Source organism: Zeugodacus cucurbitae, chromosome 4 (assembly GCF_028554725.1).
Source record: "Zeugodacus cucurbitae isolate PBARC_wt_2022May chromosome 4, idZeuCucr1.2, whole genome shotgun sequence".
In the NCBI taxonomy this organism is placed as follows: Eukaryota; Metazoa; Arthropoda; class Insecta; order Diptera; family Tephritidae; genus Zeugodacus; species Zeugodacus cucurbitae.
Window position 1 is genome coordinate 292,190 of NC_071669.1, and position 26,699 is coordinate 318,888.

Genomic DNA, 26,699 nt, shown 5'->3' on the forward strand with positions numbered 1-26,699 from the left:
AATATGAAATAATATAGTATTAGAGAAGTCAACTGCACTAAAACATATTAGCTAGATATTATTTAAAACCCCTATAGATATTAAATATTTTTATAAAATAATTGAAATATACATTTAAAGAAATAAATGAATACAACGAAAAATTAATAGTAATACTATACTATGGTGAAAACTTTTTATTTAAAAATAATAATGTAATGTTAGCTTTGCAATGTAGCCTATTCCTGTGGCGAAAGTATAATTGTTTATCTTTTCATAAATATTTTGAAATAAACTATATTTCACATTGATCTGTTAACTATACTTTACTTAATCAATTAAGATTTATTGTTAAATTCATTTTTTTATTGAAAACATAACCAAAGAAAACTTTGACATCATCTTATCTGACAGGTTCCAGTTACTAAAGTGTATTTGACAAAATGAACTAAGTATTTGACATACCGTGGTTTAACATTAAAATAGTAAACAATCCAAGTATTTGTTTACATTAACCCGTCTCTTTTATCTTGAACAATATAATATATATTGAAAAAAATTGTTGCAATTTGTCAGTTGGAGCACAAAACATTGGTAAATTGCTTCCATGAGTTGTTTTGCACCAGCAAAAAGTATTCGGCGTTTTCTTTTATTCATTTAAAAAATATATATTTTTTTAATTTTGAAATTTGTTTACTTTTGAATTTCAAAATTTGAATTTTTGAATAAATGTAAGGATTAAATCAATGGCAACATACATGTCAAATTCGGGTAAAGAAAAATTAAATGTCATATACTTAGATCACTTTGTTGAATACACTTAGCCAGTTACGTTAATACATAAAAAAAATTACTTTACCTTCGAAATCATATAAATAAAACTAATTGAAACAGTAGATCAGTTGCAGAAATCCAAACACCACGGTTGTGGTTTTCTCTGATATTCTGATATTTCGTCTCTCCTTACCTTAAGTTATCTTAGATTCTGGGTTGTGGGAACAGATTGGGGATATGTTTACTTCGTCGACTATCATTGAACAAATAATTGATCGTGCTCACAAATGCAATATTCGTGTATTATATTTGCAAATGCATATGCGTTTATTGTATATCCACATTCTCTTTTAAAAGAAAAATTCTCTTGAGTAAAGTAGTTAACAATATTCGAGATGAAGACGATGTATGCCATGTATTGTTTATAAAATATGAAATTACTGGTCAATCTATAACAGAATATATTCATTTTTCTTTACAATTCAATAAGTTCTTACAATAATTCCATAATTCATTACGTAAATGAGTCCGCAATTTTACTATTTATTATATCTAACCATTAGCTTTAATAAGAACAAAATGAACATTCGATTCCTATGCACGTATGCACGTTTGTAATTATACAGCTTTTGAAAAGAAACTACACATATGCACAAATGTGGAGGATTCTATAAAATACCGTTTTCAAATATTTTTAGTACGCAAATCTGGTATCTGGATGAAATTCTAATTTATCTAAAGCTGGATTACAGGCGAAGTTTATCATCGGGGGTGGACCGCACATTAACACGATTGTATCTTCAGAAGCTGAGAACAGGTGTTTTTTAATCATGTCATCGTTTATAAAGCCTACTTCATATGCCCAGCCTGCGTGATAAATAAAATATTTATATTAATTACCCCTATAATTTGAATGTGTTGTTAGTTTTATATGTATATTTACAACGTTAATTATAAGGATGTATACCTGATAAAGGTTTTATTATATATTTGTTTGCGATATATTTCTCCATTTAGTAACTAAAGCGCATATCCGCATGATGACCGATGCGCTCCAAGCCTGGTATACAAGTATAATTGACCATCGGTGGCGGACCACATAGCAAGCAAAGAGTGTTTGAACTCGGCAAAAAGAGTTGAGAGCGCATCATTTCATCATTGATATACCCAACGCTATATGGCCAGACTGATATAATTATTATCCAAAAGCAGCGTTTAAAAAGAAAATTAAACATTGCCTCAGATATTTATTGAAGAATCAAGAGCAGAGAATCATTCAACATAATAAATTTCCTAACGTGTCTTTTATCTTGACATACATGCTGTTACAGAGTTTACAGTGCATCCGGTGAGAAAAATTTTCAGAAGAAAGTACCGCTATTTTTATTATAATTTGTATGCAGTGCCTACCCATATACCGTGGGTCATAGCCAAAGTGATGCAACCGTACAAGAAATACTAAACGAAAAAATTTAAATGCCACTTTACAGCGGCAGATTTTACAGTTATTTTATTTATCTACAACAAAAACAAACTACAGTATAATATTGCACCTCAAAGCGAAAATAATTCAGTACCAAAAAAAATATATATAAAAAATATTGTTAATTTGGGTCCTAAACTAACCACAGATTCGCAATTGCATTCAAATCTGAAGATTGCGCTGGTGTTTGTACTATGTGGACAGTTCCAAATAGCCAACTTTGCACAACTCCGAATTTGTGCTTCGGATCTTTATCTTGATATACCAAAAGTTATCAAAAGTATTTAATTTCGCGGCATTTTGTAGCAAATTTCGTTTCAAAATGACAAGATACACACTCTTGTACATAATACAATCGATGAATTCCAAATTCCCGACAATCGGAGACGACATGCATCCACACACTATTACATGCTCTCCACCATGTTTACGGTACTACGTAGATTTTGCGGTTGTAGCTCAGCAATTGGAAATTACTCTCATCTGCTAAAATTACGGTATTGCAGAAGCTTGCAGACTTATATAACTATTTGTTGGCAACCTTAAACCTTGCACTTTGAGTTTTTGCATTAATGTATGGTTTCTTTCGGGATGTGCGGCCATTTAAATCAGCTTCTCTGAGCATTCTTCTTGTGGCTTTGGGATAGCTGTTCTTCCTACGGATTTCCATTTCGTTGCTTTAACCTGGAGCACTTAAATGGGGATTTTCTCGTATTTTCCGTACAATCCAACGAGAGTCATTTTCGTTAAATATTTTATTATGAGCCAATTTATTTTATTTGCGACACGGTTAACACGAACATAATATTAAATGATATGCCGAATAGTTCCTTGACTCAGTTTCACTATTTACGCGACGTTGCTAACGTTAATCATTTTGGCTGTGGGATTGTTTTTTGGTATACGAACATGTTTTTACTTAATGCTTGTAAAAAAATAAATAATTTTTGCGTTTTTTTTTATTTAAAAGTTTAAACATATATGTACCTAATCAATAATTTAGTAAAAGTTTTTAATTTTGGAACATAAACATGATTTTTACTAAGCGATTTTTCATTTCGTTGCTGCATCATTTTGGCTGTGAGCCACTGTATAATAATAATTTAAGTGTTTGCATTCGCTTATTAACAGTGAAGTGCGGAGAAAGAAAGAAAATCGTATTGCGGTGATTGCTTTACATAATTGTGAATTGTGGAAAAGCGCAATTGAAATGAATGGACTTCTCAAACAACTTATTACTTCGAGAATGTTTGTTTACCGCACTATTGATCGTTTTTCCCCAGTCGTCTACTACCGATGACAGAAATGAAAATAGTCGTCCTAGCGTGGTTCGCACCAATTTAGGCATAGAAACTTTGCGAACGAATTCACATAAATCCCCTTAGGAAACAGACAATTATGTCAAGACAAATCACTAAATCGACCAGATCAATGTCGAGACTTACTGGAGATGATCTCCACATGAAATCCCAATGTTGGTCAACTGGTCATCTTCTGAAAATGCACTTGAACAAAGTTCTATCTTGGCTGTTCTTCTACAGATTTGAAAACACTGGACTATCGTTTGTGGTTGGAAAAGCATCGTCAAAGCCAATAGAAACTTTGTGTGCTGCTATTGATCAATGACCGAATCGCTTCAAGGTTTGCGTGAAAGCAATAGATTACCACCATTTTGAATTTTGTACATCGCTCATTTAATATATGCCTTATTAAATAATAATAATTTTATGAAACATGTATTTAATTTTTATAACGGTCTGAACTTGTAACGGAACTTATGGGACCAAGTGTTTATGTTATTTTTTATTTATTTATTTTTGCAAATAATTAAATCAACAGCAGGTTTCCGACCCGTTCCGTTATTTATAGTTCAAAGTACAAGGTTTACTTTTTTAAATCATATTATGATATTTATAATTCATATGTATAAGAATATATATATTTACCTTCAGAAGCTTTATCCACGGTATACCACACCTTGAATTGATTCGGATATTTTGTGGCTAAAGTGTCCAATTCGTTGCGCAATAAAATATCGGATTCACTCTGAAAAACATATTAAATAATCATAATTCGAGCATTATATTCATATGAATTACTTTACTAATCTTACCTGATTGGCAAATAATAGGGCAAGTTCAGTTTTGTCTTTATCATTGTTTTTTAGAACATCACGTATTAGCTGTAACATTGGTGTGATTCCAGTGCCACCAGAAATCATGTTTACCCGCTTTGCTATAACCGTCTTTGGTGGATCTTTACGAAGCTTCTTAACTTGAAAACGACCTTGACCTTGATATTGTAATCGGCCGGAAGGACCACGGAAGGATATTTTATCGCCAATATTCATTTGATCTAAATATTGCGTCATTTTACCACCTCCTGGGAATTTTGGATGGACATTCTTAAAATATACTTTAATGACTAAATCGACATAGCCAACGTCATCATCGCTGGATATTGGAGTGTAAGGACGAATGACTAATTCGTTATCTATAGTTGCAATCAAATGAATGTGCTGTCCTACTGGCAATCCAAGAACATGTTGGTTCGATGGCAAACCAAATCGAAACCGTCGAGTATCGTGGCTAAGAATTTCTTTTTCAATTAATGGCAACTGATATTTGTCATTTGGATCAACCAGTGTGCGCAGACGAGCAGTGCGATTGGGCTCAGGTCTTGGTTTCGACGACTTCTTATTAAGAAAGTAATTAATGATAGCAGCGCCAACCACTGCGGCTGCAATACCAACTACAATTGGAACTAACTATTGGGAAATACTTTATATTAGTAAAACAATTATTAATGTAAAAATACTACAAACATATGCATATTACATTTATGTATAACAAGATAATTATGAAATAATAAGGAATTATAAAAAATCAACTCAAAACTATATATAACTATAAAGTTCACAAATATATATAAGTTATTTCAATGTGACATGTGAATATATAATGTTTTAAGTGTTCGTTACTTATCACTTGATACTTGCTACTTTCTCAAACAGATAAGAAAAGCAAAAAACAAAACATACGAACAGCTTTTTTCCGCAATAATTTTTATAAAATTTAAGTACTGGAATAGAGAATTATTAGTATTCATTAAAATTTGCCAGTTACATAATTACCACACATTTTAACTAATCAGATTTTGATATACAAGTCCTTTGGCTATGCAGAAAACTAAAATAAATTAGTGCGTATGTGTATTAAGGTCCATATATGTATGTATGTATATAAACATATATATTGAATATGTATCAGAATTACTTTCGGACCGAGTTGTAAACTAGCGTTTAATATATTCTGTTCACATATGAGTTTAATTTCGGAATAAAAAGGGATAAGTATTTTCACAACAAGTAAATTTTTTGCTCACGTCTAAATCAGCCATTTTCCTGGTTTTAACCGAACGAATATAGGTAATATACCTATGAACTTTAACACACTGTTTCACTGCCTTTTGCTTTTGCTGTGCTTTTGTGTTTGATTGCTTAAATTTGACTGTTTCAACGTGATTGCATGAACGGGCTATAATGCACACAGCTGGTTAACATCAGCAGTTAGCTTTGCCGGCTCTCATACCACTAAGGTTACTGGAACAACTACAGCTATCATTTATTATAGAGATACAACTAGCTATAGGCTTACATATAGATGTTCATATTTAGGTATACAAATGTATATGTACACACACAAAAAATATATAAATATTGACAAACGTAATGGTGACTTTTGCTTTTTCCAGCGAAAATAAAAAAATACATATGTTTATTAATAATAAATATCGAGAGAAAATGAGAAATATATAGGTATCAAATAATTTTAAGTTTGTAAATTATGAATATATATTTAAAACAACATACATAATTATATGTTTGAGAAACCCGTATTTAGCCTTAAATTGACGTGTTATATTCTTGTAAAGTAAAGAACGCATGTTAGAGCGGGGCATGTTTTTCTAGTGCTACGCGTTTTTGCCTGTCAGCTGTTTAACAGTCATAATTCGGTTTTGGTGCTAGTCTGGACAGTTAAAATATGGGCTCTTCCAAACAACACATTTTATAACCTACGTATCACATGTTTTTACTGCTAGCCTTGACCTTTAGAGTACTACTTATTACGTACGAAAGAGAAAAAGTAAGTATGTATATATGTACATATGTATGTGTATAAATATGGAAGAACATATCGCTCATTTACTTAAATAGTTTCACAACTCAAAAAACTCGATTTTTGAGTTGAGTATGCAGAAATGTGCGCTATTTCATCGTCCATATTGTATAAAAATTTCATTCCGATGCGCAGAAAAATAAGCGGTGAAATAAGAATGTCCCGTAACTAAACTTGTTATGTTGCAATATTTTTTAACCACAATAACGACACTTCTCAGTTGTGCCAGAATTAGTTATAATTTTTTTACGAAACAACGGCATATTTTGTGTAACAACACATATTGTCATAGGGTGAAGTTGGTTTTATTTTCAGAAAGAACGACATATTTTGTGTTGGAACGATATTGGTGAAAATTAATTAAATTTTTCATATTGCTTTTCTTCAGCAAAATCGACACATATGACTTATGACGGCGAAATTGATTCATATTTTTCACAAATAACGACATAATTCAAAATGGGTCACATTTATGTCCAAAAAAAAAGCATTTGTACACTCTATTTGGTCTACTAGATTTGTCAATAAACTGATGGCAGTTTTCTATATTTGCTAAATAAGAGACAATTGAAAACTTTAAACCCTCTCCTGAAAAATCGACTTTTTTGAGTTGTGACACTATTCAAGTAAATGAGCGATATGTATACGTTCATCGAAATATCAAATCTATGTTTAGTATCTTTAATTTAATGTACACGTTTCTCTTGACTTACAGAATTGCTATGGATTAAACACATGGAATAATTAAATTCTTATTTGTATACACAATAATATTTCGAAGATTCTACTGAAGTTTCCGATAGTTAAGATATGTATTTAATTTTTGTGTTTCTATGTATTCGTTAGAAATTGTTTGGACATTTAGAAGTTTTGAAGCAAATCATTGTATGTATAAGGATGTGCATGGGAACTTGATAAATCTGCGAATCTACTAAATCACGAATAACAAGTGAAATATGTATGTCACTATGTCATCAACAAGATCTCCAGCTAGGTCAGTTTAATATGATACGTAAGTATGTACACATTCGTCGATTATTAAATGGTTTTCACTTACGTGTGTTTCAAATAACGGACGAGCCATTATTAAAATGGAATTATTAAAACTTGTTGTTTTAATATGTTGGAAAATATACACGACATCCAAATAGAAACTATCACTTTTAACTAGGACACCCCAAAGGCACTGTAAATATAAGTTATACAAATAATTATGTTAGTTTAGGACGGAATACAAAGTATTTTACCTATTTAAAATTGATATTGATTTGCCTCACGTCTCCTCTTTTCGAGTAAGCACTTTGCAATTGAGTGTATCGAGTATTATACTGAAAGATAAATATATAGATATATTCGTAATTTAATGTTGCACACAATTTACGCCACGATTTAACACCGTTCATGGAACGAAATTGGAAGGATGGGATTTGGTCCTTGTTATTTCTAATGCAATATTAATTTACCAAACCAAGTTGATTACAGAACAAAACGAAGAATCGTCAAAGTTTATTTCGTAATAATGGGGGCGGATGGAAGATATCTTAAGAACGTATGTTTCTCTATATTTGTTCTTCCCCAGCTGTGGCGTTATTATACGTGTATGTATATTGTCTGTATGTGTGTATCTGGCACGAAATATGATTTGTTTTTTTTTATGCAACAACAATATAAAGTCCTACATACTACATACATATGTATATATATACAACCGTGATGGTACAATATTTTTAATTACGTACCGGATATTTTTTAATAACCCTCTTAGTACTTGCTAAAATTGTTCTGGTTAATAGATCAGTCGCTCCACTTTATTACAAAATCAATTTAAAAATATTCTGAACGACCCATGTAATTTGCTCTGACTTATGTTATCAAGAGCACATCATGAAAAATCGCCCAATTATTTATAATTTAATTTTGATAAAATAGTAACAAACGTTTAAGGCGTATAGAAAATATATCCGTCATTTTTTATCATCATATTTCAAATATTTTAATAAAGAAATACACTTATGTTGTTGAAGTGGCAGAAAACATCAGCTGAATGATACCGCGTTAACAGTATTTAGCCAGGTATAAATCCGGGTCCGTTTCGGTTACGTCGACCCGTCTGTCGATGGAACAGAGTTTGGTCGTACTTACAATTTATAACGCCTTTCGCGGGTATGCATATGTACAGCATATTTGTAAATTAGAGAGATTTGTTTGTTCACGACCTCTTTTACCACAATTTAATTGTTACAATTTTTGTATTATACCACCAATAAAATAATATAAAAAATAACTACTTTACAAATAATTAGACGTCTAGGAGTTTAGATTAATTATTCTTATTCGTTCAACTTTTCTTTCGTTTGTTTTCACAATTTCTCATATTTTCCCTTCTTCTATAACGCGGAGATATACTAAACAAATTATCGTTGTCGTAGTATAACAGTTATGTGTTTAACCATTATAGTGATACGATTTTCACCTTAGTATTTACAATTTTATCCTATTATGAAATTCCTAAGGGCTTGAACTAATCGGACCCTAAAATTCATTTCTAATAGTTTCAACGACAAACGAAGCTATAAAGACGTTGTTTTGTATTGAAATGTTTTAATATGATAACAAAATATAAATAGAATTCTTGGTACAATAAAATATGTTACGTTTAAGTAAATACGTTACATTTAATAAAATAAAATAAAAATAAATAAAGTCAAGTAATAATTATTCTATAAAAGGATTGATTATATTATAAGAAATATATAATATAGCATTCGCTTAATGTATACACAGATGGCGCTAAGAATGACAAGTTGTTGGTAATAGTGTTTTGGTGTTTTCCATAAACGTCATTTGGACGGGAAATAACAAATTTAGGAACCAATCGTTCTTTCTCGCATTGTTCGTCGTAAGGTGCAGACATGGCGTGAGTACCTATTTTATTATCATTATTGTTTCTAATTTTTATTTATACATTTGATCAATCCCTATATCTTTCTTTTCAATATATATATTAATTTTCTGTGATTTGCTTCTAAACATTTTAATGATATCTGCAATCCAAAACCAGCTTCTTGGTTTTTAAATAATCAATTGGAGTTTGGAAATGATTGCTACATTAATGTTAAAGTTTTTAGCATAATTCTAAAAGTTATTTTCGTTTAGAATTTAAGCTTAAATTTTGTACAAAAAAGTTAATATGAATTTATTTAAGTTTAAATTTTTAACTTAAATTAATTTTTTTTGTTTATTTTTTTCATAGGTCAAAAGTATCTCGTGATACACTCTATGAGTCGGTTAACGCAGTTTTGGATTTCTCCCAAAAGAAGAAGCGTGGGTTTTTGGAGACATGTGAATTACAAATTGGTCTTAAAAACTACGATCCTCAAAAGGATAAACGTTTCTCCGGCACTGTTAAGTACGTGGGTAGCACCTGAGTTGATTTGCGATATGTAATTATGCATTATACATGGTGTACAACTCAGGTAGTCAAGGGATATATGCTGTACACTTATCCCTTGGCGGACCTCCACTCAGGGTCTTAAAATCAAATTGAGTAGGTTTATTGACCGAATTTTAGATTTAAGATAGAAAGTCTTGTGATATGTGTAAGTTTAGGTTATGTGATATATATTATTCATTACTTGATGTGATGCTACATAATATTTTGCATGTATTACCTGAAAACCATAAGTACCTTTTGGTTGTTATGTGGATAGAAAAAATCGATCATTACTGAACATGAATTTGTATTTGTTATAAATATATATCTAGTACTTATCATAACTCTTGTTTCCTACAGATTGAAGCACATCCCTCGCCCCAAAATGAAGGTTTGCGTTCTCGGTGATCAACAGCATTGCGACGAAGCTAAGGCCAATGGAGTAGAGTGTATGGATGCTGAAGCTTTGAAAAAATTAAATAAGAATAAGAAATTAGTGAAAAAACTAGCAAAGTCTTATGATGCATTTTTGGCTTCAGAGTCATTGATCAAGCAAATTCCTCGTTTGTTGGGTCCAGGTTTGAACAAAGCCGGCAAGTTCCCTGGTCTGTTGTCGCACACTGAATCAATGATGGCCAAAATCGAAGAAGTGAAATCAACCATTAAATTCCAAATGAAGAAGGTATTGTGTTTGTCCGTCGCTGTTGGTCACGTGGACATGAAACCCGATGAACTCGTCCAGAATATTCATCTGTCAATAAATTTTTTGGTATCTCTTTTGAAGAAGAATTGGCAAAACGTGCGTTCGCTGCATATCAAATCGTCTATGGGACCACCACAACGTTTGTACTAAAATAAAGTATGTTGCGTACGTAACATTATTTCTTGTGGAATAAAAATAATGTTCTGATGAAATCTTGCAATTTTTTTTATTTTGGAAAGTGTGATAAATATGGTCGTTTGGTTGTTTTTGAGATGTATGACGTAATTGTTTTGAACTAATGCAAATCGTTTTTTAGAACATTCTTTATTAAATGCTACGTAGCTATTATAATTATTAAATAACTTTACATTAGAAATCTGGTTTATGCTTTATTGGAATGTAAAGTTCTGTGGGAATTAATGGTCTATCACAATTTTTACACCTCTTTTACATTCCATGAGCCAAAAGTTTAATAAGCTTACAAGTGGTTTCACGAAAATATTTTAACTAAATATTTAGTATTATCTGCATATAAGCATTTTGTATTCCATGAGTTTATGAAGTCCAAATTTAACCAGCCTTAATCCCTCACCCGATTATATCCTCATAACATTGGCGGCTATATGTCGTTTGATACATGTAATTTGTTCAATTTCAGGATTGTTTTGTTTTCTGAACACCATTTAATTGATGGATTGGAAAGAGTTCAAAAATATGTGTTTCTAGTTCCATTAAGTGTTGAATAAAAGTAAAACGCATTAATGACTGTCGTCGTTGCATCCTTTGTTGATATCGGCGACGGTTAATAAGAACGGCTCGCTTGAAATTTATCAAAAGATGTTTACACTTTTCCAAAAGTTTGTGTCGCGCTTTTAGATCTTTTTCACGAGTAAATTTAATTGCCAATAATTGGAATTGAAGAGACAAAGACGTAGCATTATTTTCCGCATCAAATACGACATCTAAAACAATTTATGAATTAAAGTTTAGTATTCCATGGAAATATTTTTAAACTACCTTCAATATCCATTATTTGAACTCAATTGATATATTCGCCAAAACTACTGATAAAATATGTACTATAGAATATTACTAAAAGGTGATGTTTTCCACTAGACTGTGTTCAGACATGGAAACTCTCGTTTAGGAATAGGCGAATTCAATTTCATTTTTCATTTTACAACATTTTGGGCAAAATAAATTGCAGGGTTGCAATTCTTTTTTTTCCTTTTGTGGTATCTTATGTGTAATAATAAAGTGTATAGAAAAGTTATACTAATCTTGGCCAATGTGTATTCTATAACTATTGTGAATTGTTATTACGAAATGTGAACAAAAGTAGTTTATGTCAAAAATGATTATTGATTTTTGTTAAATCAAAAACATTAAACTATAATTTATTTATATTGCGCAGTGCCATGGAACCAAATCCAACTTATATATATATATTGTGATGTACATTTTATTTCTTTGTTTCCTTCTTTTAACTGTCAGCTAAACATTTCTTTTAACACATATTCGTAGAAAACAAAATGTCAAATTCGTGCTTTCGCTGCTTTTCAGTAGGATTTTGACACATACATGGCTGATATATACGCAGTCATTTTGGATGTAATTCAACTGCGAAACAAATTTGCACTTATCATTTTGGACGGTCGTTTTTATTGCTCGTTGACCCAAACTTGGTGTAAAAAGTGAAAAATAGAAAGAAAAAAACAATGTGTAACAATTAATCTTGTAAAATTAAGTGATTTTCGGGTTGTGTTATTGCTTAGCCTCTTTATAACAGGAATGTTCAAGCTTTGAAAATACAGATATGTTAAATAGTGAAATAAACTAATAATGAATTTTAAAGTAATTTGATGTCATTCATTACCTGAATACACATATTTCAGAATATAGGCTTTGATTTTTAATCCTAATATTGCAGAATTCGATTTCACTTTTTCTGTATTGTGAGTGACTAAATATAACCCTCTATTGATATAAAAGCAGTAAACAATAGAACAAGATAATGAAAAATTGATTTTCCAACGTACATGTAATAGAAATATTGTTATTAAAGGATAGATATCAAAACATTTCATCAAATTTTGGGGTTGAATAAGTGAAACGTCCGTTTGACAGATTAACAATATTATACAAATATACTAATTTTTTTCGCAATTATTGACATACGCTCTAAACAGTTGTTTCCGTAACGATTGCAAACAGATGTACTAAAGAGTAAATAAGATTATAGTAATTACATTCCATTTCGCTGCAACAATATGAATATTGTCGGAGATTATGAGTATAGTTCGAAGGATATGCTTGGCCATGGTGCTTTTGCCGTGGTATATAAAGGACGTCATCGCAAGGTTTGTACTTTTTCTCTTGGGTTTGAGTAACAATATTTAATTACTTCAGTTTTACATATAACCGTTATTGATATACTACTTATTTGTTTGTAATTTCTTTTATTTTTCAGAAACACTTTCCTGTAGCTATAAAATGTATAACTAAAAAGGGATTGATAAAAACTCAAAATTTACTTGGAAAAGAAATAAAGATCTTGAAAGAATTGACAGAGTTGCATCATGAGAATGTCGTTGCGTTGTTGGATTGTAAAGAATCACAAGACTGCGTCAACTTGGTTATGGAGGTAAGATTGTAATGTATATTGAGAAATTGTGTAAATAATAATATATATGGCGACCGAAGTCGTTGTACATATAGATTTATTAAAAATGAAACTAAACAAAATGATACACGTGTGAACATGACAAGATTATGCTTAAGAATAATTCGGCGTCACCGCGTATTTTCTGTTCTCGCCTCTGTAATTCTATCCACAAGATGTCTGATTCGTATTGCCCTTTATATATTTCTTGTAAAGACGTATATCCTAAAAAATCCTGGTTGTGAGTTCAATTTGAGCCGGTTTTTTACACTTAATGGTTATAGCTCATACTAAATACAATTTATCCTTCATTCTTACTTCTAACAATGAACGCCTGTTATCAAATTATTACGTATTTCTCTACTTTATATTAATTTCTTTACACGTGAGCACATTTCTCTATATAATTGAGGATTATTTTTCTCGTTTAAAGGTCGCAGGGTATCAGTTTATTGGAAAATTTAGTATGTTGTTATAACGACATAAAACACTATCCAAACAATTTTAAGGAACATTGCAGATTTGACAGTTCTTGGTCGGATAAGAATCCGGATCCATCAAGTGAACCTCAATCTATTTAAAAAGCAAACATACTATCGAACATGATTCTTCTACAATATTTTTTTACCATTTATAACCAAACCAGTTTAATATATTATGCGCCAAGGAAATAAATATTTTGCTATAGAACCTCATCCTCATGAAAACGCAAATCTTTTCGGGACTGTATGCAATTTTACAATATCCTGAATTTTATTATACAGAAATCAAATAATTAATTTTTGGTGAAATATAACATAAAAGTATATGTCCATGTGTGTGTAAAAGCATACGACTAGGCATCTTAACGATGTACATATTTCTGAGTAATAGAACATACTTAAATAAGTTATTTGGGAATGTGATATGCTTAACTTACCTTATTAAACATAATCTCGGTAACGAGCACTTCAAATATGTTAACATTAGTATTATTTTATACTTAATGCATTTGAAGTATATAACTATTCAATGTTAAACTAATTACACTGCTATTTTATCTTAAAGATAAATTATGAACTATTTATTTCTGATTAGATCCTGTATTTATGTAAGTTTATTCAGAGGAATTTCTTCAGTAGGATGTATTTGATCTTTCGGAACGGGTTTCTTTGTGCGACAACATTTTGTTTTGATTCCACCAATATCCTTGCGGCAAATTATACCAATTATAATTCCAACAATTGCTATAATAATAATACCTGAAAAAGTTTGGATATAATAAATATATATTTAAATAATTGCTACTTACATATCAGCAGAATATTAACCGTATCCTGCGAAATATGTTGTGTGAGGCTATTATTTGCTTTAACTGTAGTTTTAATTTTGATGTGCTCAGCATTATTATTTGCTACTTCACCTAAGCTGGTGGAGACGTTTCCTGTCAGTATTGCAGACACTTTCTTGTAATTAATATCATCTTCGATTCTACTCGCAGTCGTAGGATTTGTGAAATTTGAAGAGGCACGGATATCCTCCATCTTATTTTCTAAAGCTCAATACCATTAATTTGAATGTAAATAATAGTATTACTTTTAGTACGCTTACCTTCTATTTTTATCACCTTTGGTTTTAATGTCCCTGTTTTCGGTGTTGTTATGGTAGTATTCGCGTTCGCAGATTTACTTTTAGTACTGATTTCTTGTGTTTCCTCTTTTTTCGCCGAATTACCAGAAGTGACTATATCTGATACTTTATTAGATGCTGATGTTATTTGAGTCTGAATGATTGGTGGATCCGTTGTCAGAATAATACTATCATTAAATGACGTACCTAGTACTAACTCAAAGCAACTGATAGCAAGGTGTCCGAAATTTATATTGTCAATAGCTGTTAGTAAATTACACAGTTTTATCAGACTCTCTGGTTCCAAATCAGGCAACCACAATTTAATAACATTCTGCAGCGGTGAAAAAGCTTCAACATTGATTTTCTGTCAGAATGACAATGGAATAGAGAATGTCAATTAACATATGGTAGGAGCTTTGAGGTGGGAAAGCTCAACGCGAATTTATTTTGTATTTAATAAATATGTAAGTACATATATACATACATATATTATAATAGAAGTAATTACTTTAAAATATGTAAAATATGGAACACAATTTCTAATTCTAAGTACGTACAAAAAATAATGCATATATACAACATCAAGAAGCAATATACACACCTTATCAAAGTTATTTAAATCCAGTTGTAAAGACTGTAAACTGGTCAGTCCCGTGAACGTATCATCATACAAATGGGTCCAACTGCAATTACGACAAGCAAATTTAATTAAGCCAGGTTGTATTAGGAAAGGGCCATCGTTTTTTAACAATAAAGAATTGTTACTGATATCCAGATCAATTAAATTACTTGTGCCTGAGAAAGTGGTTGGCTCAATATATTTTAATTTATTATCCGTCAGCCGAAGTCGTTGTAAATTAATTAAGTTGTCAAATATCTGAAAATTATATGTTATTACAGTAATCGCTGAGAAAATACAACTTCAGTTAATCATTACCGCTTTATCAATAAATTTTATTTGATTACCACTTAAATTGATTTCACGAACTTTAGATATATTGACGAAATCTTCAACATGTAGTTCTGCAATATAATTATGGCTTAAATCGATAATTAGTGTTGTAGTTGGAAGATTCTTGGGAACGCCGGTCAACCCCACGCCACTGCACAGTATGCGCTTAAAGTTCTCCAAGCAGTGGCAAAAATTGGGACATTTGGGCTTCAATATCTGATTGTTATTTGTATAATTGTTTAACGAGATCCTACTTGTTGTTGAGATAATCAATGCAGTTCTAGTAGTAGTCATAGTCATGTCTTCACTATAATTCGTTTGCATAACCGGTTCATTCTCGTCATAATAATCCTCATAATTCTCTGAGTAGCTTTTGTCATAAGAAGATGTAAGATTTACGTTTGAAGGAGCAGCTTTTGTAAAGATGGTACTGACAATTTGAGACAAGAAAAATAAATGTACGTATATGAGTATCTTAATTTGGCAAGTGTAGGTAAATACAAAATTAATCGTTCAACTTTGTTCATTGTTTGTAGATAATTAGATAATCTAGCAAATGTTTATATGAAGTTTATAAATAAATCAGTTTTTTATTATCATTAAGGTTATTTTAGAGAAGGACAATAGTTGGATAAATTAAAAATAGCAGATATCAAGTACGGTAGTTAATTTTTAAAATAATTTTATACAAATATCTTTATATTTCAAATTGAATGTTTCACCCACAATTTTTTTTAATTGTGCCTCTTATTCCTCCAATTAAGCGCAAAGATAACACTAAAATCATAAACACTAAATTTCTTTGTATTCTACCGAATGTTTCGTTATCAGTAAATATTTCATTATGATAAACTCATTCAAAAAGTGCAGAAAATATCATATGGGAATTTGTACGTAATATATGTATGTATACATATGTATACCTTTAATTTGGTAATTTATGTATTTGGTTTTAATCATATTCTGGGTACTTTGTACTTTAGAACTTTCCGACTTTGATCGATTTAGCTACATGGTCATAAAATATAACTTACATAACAAAGATACCGAGCAATTTTTCATTTATGCACTTGATATACATTTCTAGCACTATTTACAATACTTTTTACTAAATGTAATGTATGAATGTTTATCATAATCAGTTCTTACCTTATGTTGAGCAGAAATATCAGAAACAGTCCAAACTTGTAATAAATGCACATTTTTCTTGATTATACAAGGAAAGTTACCGCAGGATAGCTGTCTGTGTTTTCAGTCAGTTAAAACTTTTTTCAATAGATAAACCAGGTATATTAGTATATTTATAATAAACATTAGGCTTTCAAATTTTATATTGTTACATTTGTTTAATATAATATGCGGTCACTAATTCATATGTAAATGAATTAATCGAAACTAGCATTGTTTTTATTTTATACATTCGTTAGTATATAGTATATCATACATATGTACATATGTTGACTTTTTATTAAAGTTACATTTTGTTGCAACCGTTTAGCAGTATTGTCATACTTGCAGTTCTTAAATTGGTTTTATACACAATTTAACAAATGTCTACCTAGCTGGAGCTCGCTTTAAGTAGAGTTTATTTAGAGAAAGAAGAATAATGAAAAAATAATTTTCAATGATCACTGTTTGCACGATATGTCTCGACATCTAATGCTTTTCTTCTAAAGTTATTGTTTTTAGTAAATTTATAATATAAATATGTGTTTAATGAATTTTTGTTGCTGTTGTTTAAAAACCGGCAAACAGAGAAAACTTTACTAGTAGTTTTAAAACATTAAAAAGATGTAAGAAAAGTGCTTTTAAGTATTTTTAATGTTTTATATATATTGCTTCACTTGATTACTAAGACGGACATGTATTATACCCATACATCCGCACTTAAATGTACATTTATACTCGACCCAATCGTGCACTGTTTGTATGAGCTGCTTATATTATCGCCATTACGCTGTCGATCACAAAATGTTAACCTTTGAACGATTCAAGTGTTTCGATTAAGGCTTTGTTTTATTTTTTTTTATTTAGATATATGTTCAGTTTTGTTGTTTGGAGTAGCACTCTTTAACTTATGTATATATATTTACACAAATAATTTGAATGACACTTTTTTTCTAAAATATGTTTTTTAGTTTAATTGTGTTTTGTGTATAGTTTTTGCACTACTCAATTTATTAATAATGTCACAGTTAAGAAAACTCTACCAACTTATCAGCAGATTTCATTCATCAAGTGATGAATTCGACGATTTTCGAACGTCTGAATGTCATTTCAACCCAGTCATACATCTGTATGCATATACATATGTATGAATGCCTGAAATTAAAATTATGCTCGTTGTAACTTCAAAACAAATAACAACTGTTTCATTTGAGCGCAAAGTTTTCACTGATTTTGCTATGCAAGCTTTTTAATGCTCAGATGTTTTTTCCGGTTTATAAGCAAGCGAGAGAGTAAGAGAGAGCGAGAGAGAGAGAGTTCAATAAATTTGGAAGAAACCATAATGCTTAAATAAAGTTACATTTCTCTATTAAAATCAACCTGCAGCGTTGGGTGCATCTGTTGACTTATTTTAAACGCAGATTCTGTTTCGAACATACATGTACATTTGAATGTACATATATTAGCAACCATAAATCTTAGTCATTTCTTTTACAATAGGTCCACTATACTTGGTACTTTCGCCCTGCTACTTATTGTTTGTAGTGCATTGGTCAAAAATACATTGGTTCGTGTCATCATGAACAGATAGGAGACCATGTGTCCTGATGAATGGTAAGCATTTCTTGGCAGAAGTATGACTAAAAATTGGAATTTACATACTGAGAGAGTATTATTTTGGATATTACTGCGACCAGATGACCATATTGCCGGTTATGCACTTGTTATAAAAAAATGATAGGGTGGTAGATAAACATTCGTGTTTAAATATAAATTCATATACGTATTGATGTATTTAATTTATAGTACGGTAAATGTTGCTCATATTATTATTATAAATATTTTAGTTCATACGTTGATACGTTTATTTTACAGTATCTGTCTTCGATTCGCCAAGCATTATAGCGAATTCAGTCGAATAAAACGGGCAGCACTTGTGATGTATCACTCCAAAATCAGTCAACTCGATAAATTAATTGTTACTTTTACATGTACATTTTTTGACAAGAGAGCTGTGCCCAAGTATAGCGAGTAGAGTTATTGCTAATAGCAGACATACTAGCTTTGCTTTGATGCAACTGATTGAACTTAATATTTATGTTTAAAGCATTCATGACAAGGTCGCTTTATTAAAAGTGTCTGTATATTTTAGTCTTCCATCGTAGGAAAATATTCTGGGCTTAATTGTCACAACCGGTGCTAATTGTTTTTTATTATTTAGCATTGGTGCAGATTTTGTATACAGGTTAGTTTGGTTCACATAAATTGAGTATTATTAATATTAGTATGTGCACAATTGTTAAGTCACTATTGTAGATGTATATACGATATATTTACATTTTGTTTTTTGCTTTTCAATAATTTCAGTACTGTAATGGCGGTGATTTAGCTGATTATCTCACTGTTAAGGGCACTTTAAGTGAAGACACTGTCAGACTCTTTCTTATACAGTTGGGTAAGTTATATAGGAATAAACGATTTTAACAAGCTCCATAGTAATATCATTATGTCGTGATATGTAATCTATTACAGCCGGTGCCATGAGAGCACTTTACACCAAAGGCATAGTACATCGCGATCTGAAGCCCCAAAATATTTTGTTGTCACACAATTATGGTAAAACTTTACCCGCGCCATCGAAAATTACACTGAAAATAGGTATAAAATTAGTTAAATAAAAACCTTTTGATTTGCGTTAGTTTGTAGTATATTATATTTTTTGAATTGGAATTTCAGCGGATTTCGGATTTGCACGTTTCTTGAATGAGGGCGTTATGGCTGCAACACTTTGTGGATCTCCAATGTATATGGTAATTTGCGGAGTGTTATTTTAAACTGTACTGTAAAGATAATAAATTCTTATTTAAATTTTGTAGGCACCTGAAGTTATCATGTCTTTACAATATGATGCTAAAGCTGATTTGTGGTCTCTCGGTACCATTGTTTACCAATGTTTGACTGGTAAAGCTCCTTTTTTTGCACAAACCCCTAATGAATTAAAGGGATATTACGAAAAAAACGCCAACTTGGCACCAAAGTAAGATCTATAAATAAAACAAAGCGTTTATATTTGTATTTAATATTGTATATCGGAATAAACATACATTTGCAAAACATTTAATAAGTTTTACTTTCTATTCTACAGGATACCAAGTGGTGTCTCACCTGATTTGCGAGAATTGTTGTTATGTTTGTTGCGGCGCAATGCCAAGGATCGGATCTCATTTGAGAGCTTTTTCAGTCACCGCTTCTTACAGGGGAAGCCCCTCCCATGCGGTACCTCTAGTAAATTGCAAATATGATATATATCTATAGATAATGTAATTTTTTTATGGTTTCAGCTGATGTGCCCCCGCAGATGAGTTTGGATATTATACCAGCAAAACCGAAAAGCTCTTTGCAGCTACTAAAACAGCAGCAGATTGAAGCTAATGTTGATGTTGTTACAGCACAGCCGGATGATGCCTCGGGTATGTGTTAATATAAAATCAATAGCATCTAATATATGTATCCCTTTAACCATCTTTTAATATTAATTTAATATTAAACTTAATTACTTTACTAAAAATATTTAGAACTAATTTTTAATCATGTATTAAATGTTTTTTTAGTTTCAATTGCGGATAACCCGGCTATCTGTGCCACCATTACAAATGTTGGAGTGCTTTGTGACAGCGAAAACAACAGCGATTCATCTGGGTCGCCAGAGGACTCAGATGACTTTGTTCTGGTGCCTAAGAATCTACCGGAAGATCATAATGTCATTGAATATGAGAAGAAGTACGAAATACGTACATATGGTAATTTAAACAGACCTAAACGTTACTCTTTCCTTCAAACTAGGCACTCAGCATGCCAGGCTGCTCAAACAACAAACCAATTAAATCCACTACGACCGAACAGTCTACCAATTTCGGAACCGAAACCAGTCCCCGCGCCAGCTCGTCGATTCTCGTCTAACACCATTGATACTGGTTCTGGGAATAATGCCTCGCCTGCAGGCCGTACAAATGCTATTAGTGATAAAGCTCAACGACCACGTTCAAATGTTTGTAATGAGATTGTAATTGCAACTTCCCCTAAACAACCTTGTATCGTCACGCAATTTCCACGGTCACAGCCTATTACTGTTAAACAACGTGCTGAACATCGCAAAACTAGTGTTAGCAGCGATATTAATTCCATTTCACCTCCAGCAGTTCAATTTGCCATTGGTACACCGCCCACCCGACGGCGTTCTGCGTCTGGTAGTTCCCTATCTGAGACACCACCACCAAGTGCTCCGTGTACTTGGCAGGTAAGTCCAGGTACACAGACACAATCCCCCCTACGCCGATCAGGCCACAGTTCACCGGTTCTTCCTTCTGTATTGGCTAAATTGCCTATACTGGGTAGCCCGACGTTGATTATAGGTCCTGGTTCTGTCGGTTCGATTGGCTCCGGTTCTTGTGGTTCGGAGAATAATAATCAACATCCCGTACTGGGTCCGCGTGCATTTACACTACCAGAGCTCGGTGCTACAGGAGGTTTGCAAAGTCTTTTGGATACAGCCAGTAGTCGTGCTACCGGTTCAGAGGGACATCAACTTCATACTTTCCATGCACCTGAGTTGTCGGAGGAAACGCTTATGGACCGCGAACATAATGAGACTCTATCAAAGTTGAACTTTGTTTTGGCTCTTACCGATTGTATCCAAGAAGTAGCAGACTCGCGTTGCGCACCTCTTTCAGCCGTCATGGCTGTGGGTGCAACATCAAACGACCAACAGTCTATACCGCCACATGCACCTGAACATTGCAAACGAGCTGAGCGGTTAGTATTATTGGTGCGTGCTTTACAGCTCCTTTCAAGTGGCTTAAACTTAGCATCTCAACAGTTACGCAGTGGAAGCCTGAAACCATCATCAAATGTTAAGAATGGTGAGTAAAGAAAAGTGTCTATGCATATTTATCGCTCATTTACATGTGGCACAACTTAAAAAAGTCAATTGTGTACTAAAGCTTTTTCTTGGACATAAAGCCACAATTATCTAACGGTTTATTTTTCTACGCATCAGAATGCAATTTTTATACAATATAGACGATGATATTGCGCACAATTCTGCATACTCAACTGAAAAATAGTGTTTTGTTAGTAATGACAATTTTCATGTAAATAGCGATATCTAAAAAATTACATAATGTTAAGAAACATATTATCGACATGTGTAAAATTTGTTTCTTTTTCATAGCTTTGTTGACAATGAATTCTAAGTATCGATCGATCCTCTTTGAGTCGAAGAGATTGAATGGTTCCGGTTTGCTTCAAAAAGCTAATGCGTTCAACATTACAGCCGATAAAATTCTTTATGATTATGCTTTAGATATGGTAAGTTATTCATTAATTGATATCGTTTATATTATCGTGTCGTAATAAAAATAAATTTCAACTTATTAGTGCAATATAAAAATTTAGTTAATATAATTAAAACAAAACTTTTTTATTTTTTATGAATCTAAAGTTAATTCATAAATTGAATATTTGGTTGATTCTAACTAAGGTTATCACATTATATGTCCAATATATAAGTATATATACATATGTATATGTTTTCATGTTACAATTTACAATTGTTGGTTTTTTATTGTACTTTGAATAGTGTCAGGCCGCTGCTTTGGACGAGTTGCTTAGTAATACAAAAAATTGCTTTGAACGCTACAATACGGCACATATACTGCTACATTCGTTAGTTCAAAAATGCAATCATCCACAGGATAAAATGCTATTGAATAAATGTAAATCATTGAAGTATAAATTTAAATCAAAAGTTGGACGTTTATAATAATATTTTTCTTATTTCAGATCGTGATGCTGTTGAGAAACGTTTAAATATTTTGCAGCAACAAGGCTATATATATGTGACTGATGAAAACTCTTAAAATTCCGAATATAGAATTTATTTGCCAGTTTGGAGCCTTCCGTTTTCCGAACAGCAATCAGATATTTTATTATTATTCGAGTATCTTAAAATATAATTTAAGTAAACTAATATTTTACTAATCATTTAATTTCATTCGTTTGTGTATGTATGAGATTTAATTATATGTAATTCACTACGAGCTAATCTACATATATACATATAAAATATATTTCCTACGAAGAGCATGTATTCGAATAATTATCAAATAACTTTTTCTTCTTTCTTCCTAACAAATCATTAGGTTAGATATATCTAATGTTCATTAATATCCTGCATTATGTATATAACAAACTGTGGCAATATACTATTGATTCAACAAATTCATTTCAAGTAGCAAAAATAAACAGATATGTCCTTGTAAAAGTGATAATCAGAAATTTTAGGGATATTCAAACAACAGATTTCTTTTAAAGTGTACTCATTGTATGTTTGAAATTTTTTTTATTTTTTATTTTGTTCTTGGATTGAGGGAGGTTCGTGATATTTGGAGGGGTTCTAACCTAAACGCTGATATATGATTTTTCTCTTTAACTTCTTGGATATGAGATATAACTTCCGTGCAAACAGCAAACTTATCATAATTTATAGAGTCACAATAATTATGGAATTTTTGAGAGGTCAAACGGGAACAACAAAGTGAATTAAATTAGAATAGCTGTAGTTTATGCACATACAGTGGAACTTCCATAATTCGATCCTCTTTAACTCGAAGATCTCCATAATTCAAACTTTTGAATTGGCAATAGCGTTTAGAAATCAAATGTCATACAAATTTCCTTCCATAACTTGAACTTTTCGACCAGGGCATAATACAAAATTTAAAATTTTTCTATCAAGGGCAAATTTTAAAGTGACTAATTTTTCCTTCTATTCGTATGAACAAGAAAAATGATATTACACTTATAGATTTCATAAATCGTGTAACAAAGGCATAAGATACCGATGTCAAGAGCCAAAAAATGGCAAAGTGTAACAAACAAAATTATAGAAAACATGTGTTAATGTAATTAAATAAAACTTTTTGCGAAGTAAATAACTAAAACTGTGGGCAATTCTGTATTTCATAGCTTTTTTAAAAATTCATGTTTTAATGAAAATTTCTATAACTCGAAGTCTCTCTAACTCGAAGTTTTTTTGTGGATTATGGTGATTCGAGTAAGAGAAGTTCCACTGTATACCATATATACGAATGTGAAGTTCGTCTTGCTTTTAATTAATATACTCATTGTTTATTTATATCATATATTCCACAGTAACATATTTACCTCTTTGACCACTACTACTACTGAAAATAGTAAGTATTATAAATAATTAAAAGATATTAAAAATAATTTAAAAAAATATAAATTAAAGGATGAGCAATATTTATTCAGGTAGGGCGTGTCTTCAGTAATGGTTTAGATTGCAATTCGGTTCAATAGAAAGTTTAATATTGAATTAGTTTTAAATAAATTATAAATTATTGTTGATTTTGAAATGTCTTCCAAATTCAGAAAAATATTTTGAAGTTTTCTCGTCATTACTGTTACAAAAATTTATTTAGCGTAGTGTAATATTTTATTGTTTTTGTTAGAGTTCTTAAAATTTAGCACTTAAATTAAATGTCGAAGCAATGATTTGCAGAGATATTAAAGAAAATGAGTGGAGACAATGACTTTTGTTAGAATTACTTTAATTTAATTTCAAATTCATTTTTATGTATGTATGTGATTGGCGTTGCAACCGTTTAGCCGGTTATAGCCGAATCGAATGTTTGTTAGAATTACTTTAATTTAATTTCAAATTCATTTTTATACTCTCGCAAAAAAGTTGCTAAGAGAGTATTATAGTTTTGTTCACATAACGGTCGTTTGTAAGTTATAAAACTAAAGGAGTTAGATATAGGGTTATATGTATATATTAAAATGATCAGGATGACGAGACGAGTTAAAATCTGGGTGTCTGTCTGTCCGTTCGTCCGTCCGTGCAACGGATAACTTGCGCGATATCGGACCACTGCCCCGCCCACAAAATGGCGAAACCAAAAACACATAAAGTGTCATAACTAAGTCATAAATACAGTGATAAAAGTTGGTATAAAGGATGGTCCTAGTAAGGGCCATATTCGGATGTAATTCAGTTTAGAAATATGCGTGGCCCCGCCCCCAAGTACGTTATCCCTACTAATATTATAAATGCGAATGTAAGTTTGTTTGTTACGCTTTCACGCAAAAACTACTAAACCGATCATCATGAAACTTTGTACATATACTCTTGAAGGTACTAGAAGCAACATAGGGTACTTTATATTAAAAAAAAAATTTACGAAAGGTAAAACAATTGTAATGAAGTTTTACAGTCATGAAGTTTCAACCCTGAATACTGTAATACCGTCCCATTGTATGGCGGTAACGAAAATATCTAATTTAATTGAATATAGTTTCAACTGTTTATAATATTTCTATATTTATTGTGACTTTCTTCTGTCGTTACATGCAGTATAAAACTATTCCAATTTTTGAGGTTATCCGTAATTTTTGTGGTTAGCTGTTACTTTATTATTTTAGATCTTACTCGCTGATGTTAATTTTTACTCTGCTTTTTTTTAAATGCCTCGCAAGCGGAAATCTGGTCTATCCAAAAATTCATTCAAATCAAGAAACTTCGGCTCACGCAGAGCTGAGAAGACAACAACAAGCAGAGCGACAAAGAATTTTGAGAGCAGCTGAAACGCCTCTTCAGGCACGAGTTCGTTTAGAAAGACAAGCTGCACTGCAGACAACTAGAAGAGCGATAGAAACACCAGAACAATCGGTAGTGGTGGACTCTTCTTTCTCGATGCACCAGGAGTAACTGGAAAAACGTTTTTACTTAACTTATTATTAATGTCCGTCAGAAAAGACCAAAAAGTAGCAGTTGCCGTAGCTTCGTCAGGTATTGCCGTGATGCTATTAAACGGCGGTCGTTCGGCACATTCCGTTTTAAAATTACCATTGAATTTGGCATAGGAAGATTCGCCCATTTGTAATTTTAGTAAAAATAGTTCACGAGGTAGAGTGCTGCGAGAATGCAAGCTTTTAGCAACAAAATTTGTATAGTGATCAGTGGTTGTGTGCAAGAGCAATATTAGCACCAAGAAATGAAATCGTTAATAGGATCAACACTGACATTTTAAAGGAGGTTCAGGGAGAAATGAAGGAATATTTGTCAATGGATACAATTATGGATACGGAACTAAGTACTTCATATCCTGTGGAGTTTTTAAATTCACTTGAACTATCGGGTGTATCGTCACATAAACTTAAATTGAAACTAAGCATATATTAAAGTGTTGAAACTTCTGTCTGTAGTAATTTTTAAAAATTTTTGATCTCAGCCAAACAATCAAATTTAGTTATCATATTGACTCATTTCTATTATTATACCCTTACCCTTTATCTCTCATACTTATTTAATACCTCCACTGCGGGCGAAGCCGCGGGTAAAAAGCTAGTAGAGTATATTTTTCTCAAACCAGTAAAGCTATATGAACCAAACTTTCTGGAGTCATTTCCCTTACGTACCTCATCAAACACCATGAAAATAGTTGAAATCGGATAATAACAACGGCCACGTCACATACAAAGGTTATGTTGAAAATTACTAAAAATGAGTTGACACACTAACGAAAAACTTCAGAAACAATAAATTGCACCGAAGAAATGGCAGAAAGAAGCTGTACACAGATTTTTTTACAAAATGGAAAATGGGAGTGGCATCGCCACTTATGGGTCAAAAACCATATTTCAGGAACTACTCGATCGATTTTAATGAAATCCG

General features: G+C 31.6%; 4 protein-coding genes across 24 annotated transcripts; 2 read left to right on the forward strand and 2 right to left on the reverse strand.

Annotated features, from left to right (window-relative positions):
- Window positions 1–1,255: 1,255 nt before the first annotated feature.
- LOC105218364 (NADH-cytochrome b5 reductase 3) lies at window positions 1,256–8,809 on the reverse strand. Of its 5 annotated transcripts, XM_011197105.3 has the most exons (7): window positions 8,557–8,809; window positions 7,662–7,742; window positions 7,472–7,600; window positions 4,350–5,003; window positions 4,183–4,282; window positions 1,721–1,939; window positions 1,256–1,620 (listed from the first exon to the last, which is right to left on the reverse strand). In XM_011197105.3, the coding sequence occupies exons 3-6, from the start codon at window positions 7,496–7,498 to the stop codon at window positions 1,767–1,769; spliced, it is 954 nt and encodes a 317-aa protein (XP_011195407.1). In that variant the 5' UTR covers window positions 7,499–7,600; window positions 7,662–7,742; window positions 8,557–8,809; the 3' UTR covers window positions 1,256–1,620; window positions 1,721–1,766. The 5 variants fall into 5 exon arrangements, with proteins under 5 accessions (XP_011195407.1, XP_011192612.1, XP_011194889.1 ...); XM_011194310.3 differs by lacking the exon at window positions 1,721–1,939 and having other exon boundaries at window positions 8,557–8,807; XM_011196587.3 differs by lacking the exons at window positions 1,721–1,939; window positions 8,557–8,809 and adding an exon at window positions 7,796–7,947.
- A 329-nt stretch (window positions 8,810–9,138) lies between these two features.
- On the forward strand, window positions 9,139–10,762 carry LOC105220770 (60S ribosomal protein L10a-2). Its single transcript, XM_011197302.3, has 3 exons — window positions 9,139–9,331; window positions 9,668–9,823; window positions 10,208–10,762. Exons 1-3 carry the CDS (start codon window positions 9,327–9,329, stop codon window positions 10,698–10,700), a joined length of 654 nt encoding a protein of 217 aa, XP_011195604.1. The 5' UTR covers window positions 9,139–9,326; the 3' UTR covers window positions 10,701–10,762.
- Window positions 10,763–10,855: 93 nt separating this feature from the next.
- Lingo2_2 (Leucine-rich repeat and immunoglobulin-like domain-containing nogo receptor-interacting protein 2) lies at window positions 10,856–18,179 on the reverse strand. 15 transcript variants are annotated; one of them, XR_008470881.1, is made up of 9 exons: window positions 17,990–18,178; window positions 16,925–17,040; window positions 15,761–16,205; window positions 15,425–15,700; window positions 14,803–15,187; window positions 14,504–14,743; window positions 14,132–14,453; window positions 11,568–13,437; window positions 10,856–11,512 (listed from the first exon to the last, which is right to left on the reverse strand). XR_008470881.1 is itself a non-coding variant. In XM_054229066.1 (6 exons), exons 1-6 carry the CDS (start codon window positions 16,975–16,977, stop codon window positions 14,299–14,301), a joined length of 1,554 nt encoding a protein of 517 aa, XP_054085041.1. In that variant the 5' UTR covers window positions 16,978–18,178; the 3' UTR covers window positions 13,928–14,298. The 15 variants fall into 15 exon arrangements, 1 of the variants encoding a protein (XP_054085041.1); XR_008470879.1 differs by having other exon boundaries at window positions 16,925–17,140; XR_008470876.1 differs by having other exon boundaries at window positions 16,925–17,347.
- On the forward strand, window positions 12,770–23,215 carry LOC105221173 (serine/threonine-protein kinase unc-51). 3 transcript variants are annotated; one of them, XM_011198044.3, is made up of 13 exons: window positions 12,770–12,910; window positions 13,021–13,194; window positions 19,310–19,397; window positions 19,475–19,600; window positions 19,679–19,752; window positions 19,819–19,979; window positions 20,088–20,218; window positions 20,284–20,412; window positions 20,554–20,722; window positions 20,786–21,861; window positions 22,173–22,309; window positions 22,581–22,716; window positions 22,784–23,215. In XM_011198044.3, the coding sequence occupies exons 1-13, from the start codon at window positions 12,821–12,823 to the stop codon at window positions 22,858–22,860; spliced, it is 2,568 nt and encodes an 855-aa protein (XP_011196346.1). In that variant the 5' UTR covers window positions 12,770–12,820; the 3' UTR covers window positions 22,861–23,215. The 3 variants fall into 3 exon arrangements, with proteins under 3 accessions (XP_011196346.1, XP_011196261.1, XP_028901263.1); XM_011197959.3 differs by having other exon boundaries at window positions 20,088–20,227; window positions 22,784–23,211; XM_029045430.2 differs by lacking the exons at window positions 12,770–12,910; window positions 13,021–13,194 and adding an exon at window positions 15,213–15,287 and having other exon boundaries at window positions 20,088–20,227.
- Window positions 23,216–26,699: the final 3,484 nt, after the last annotated feature.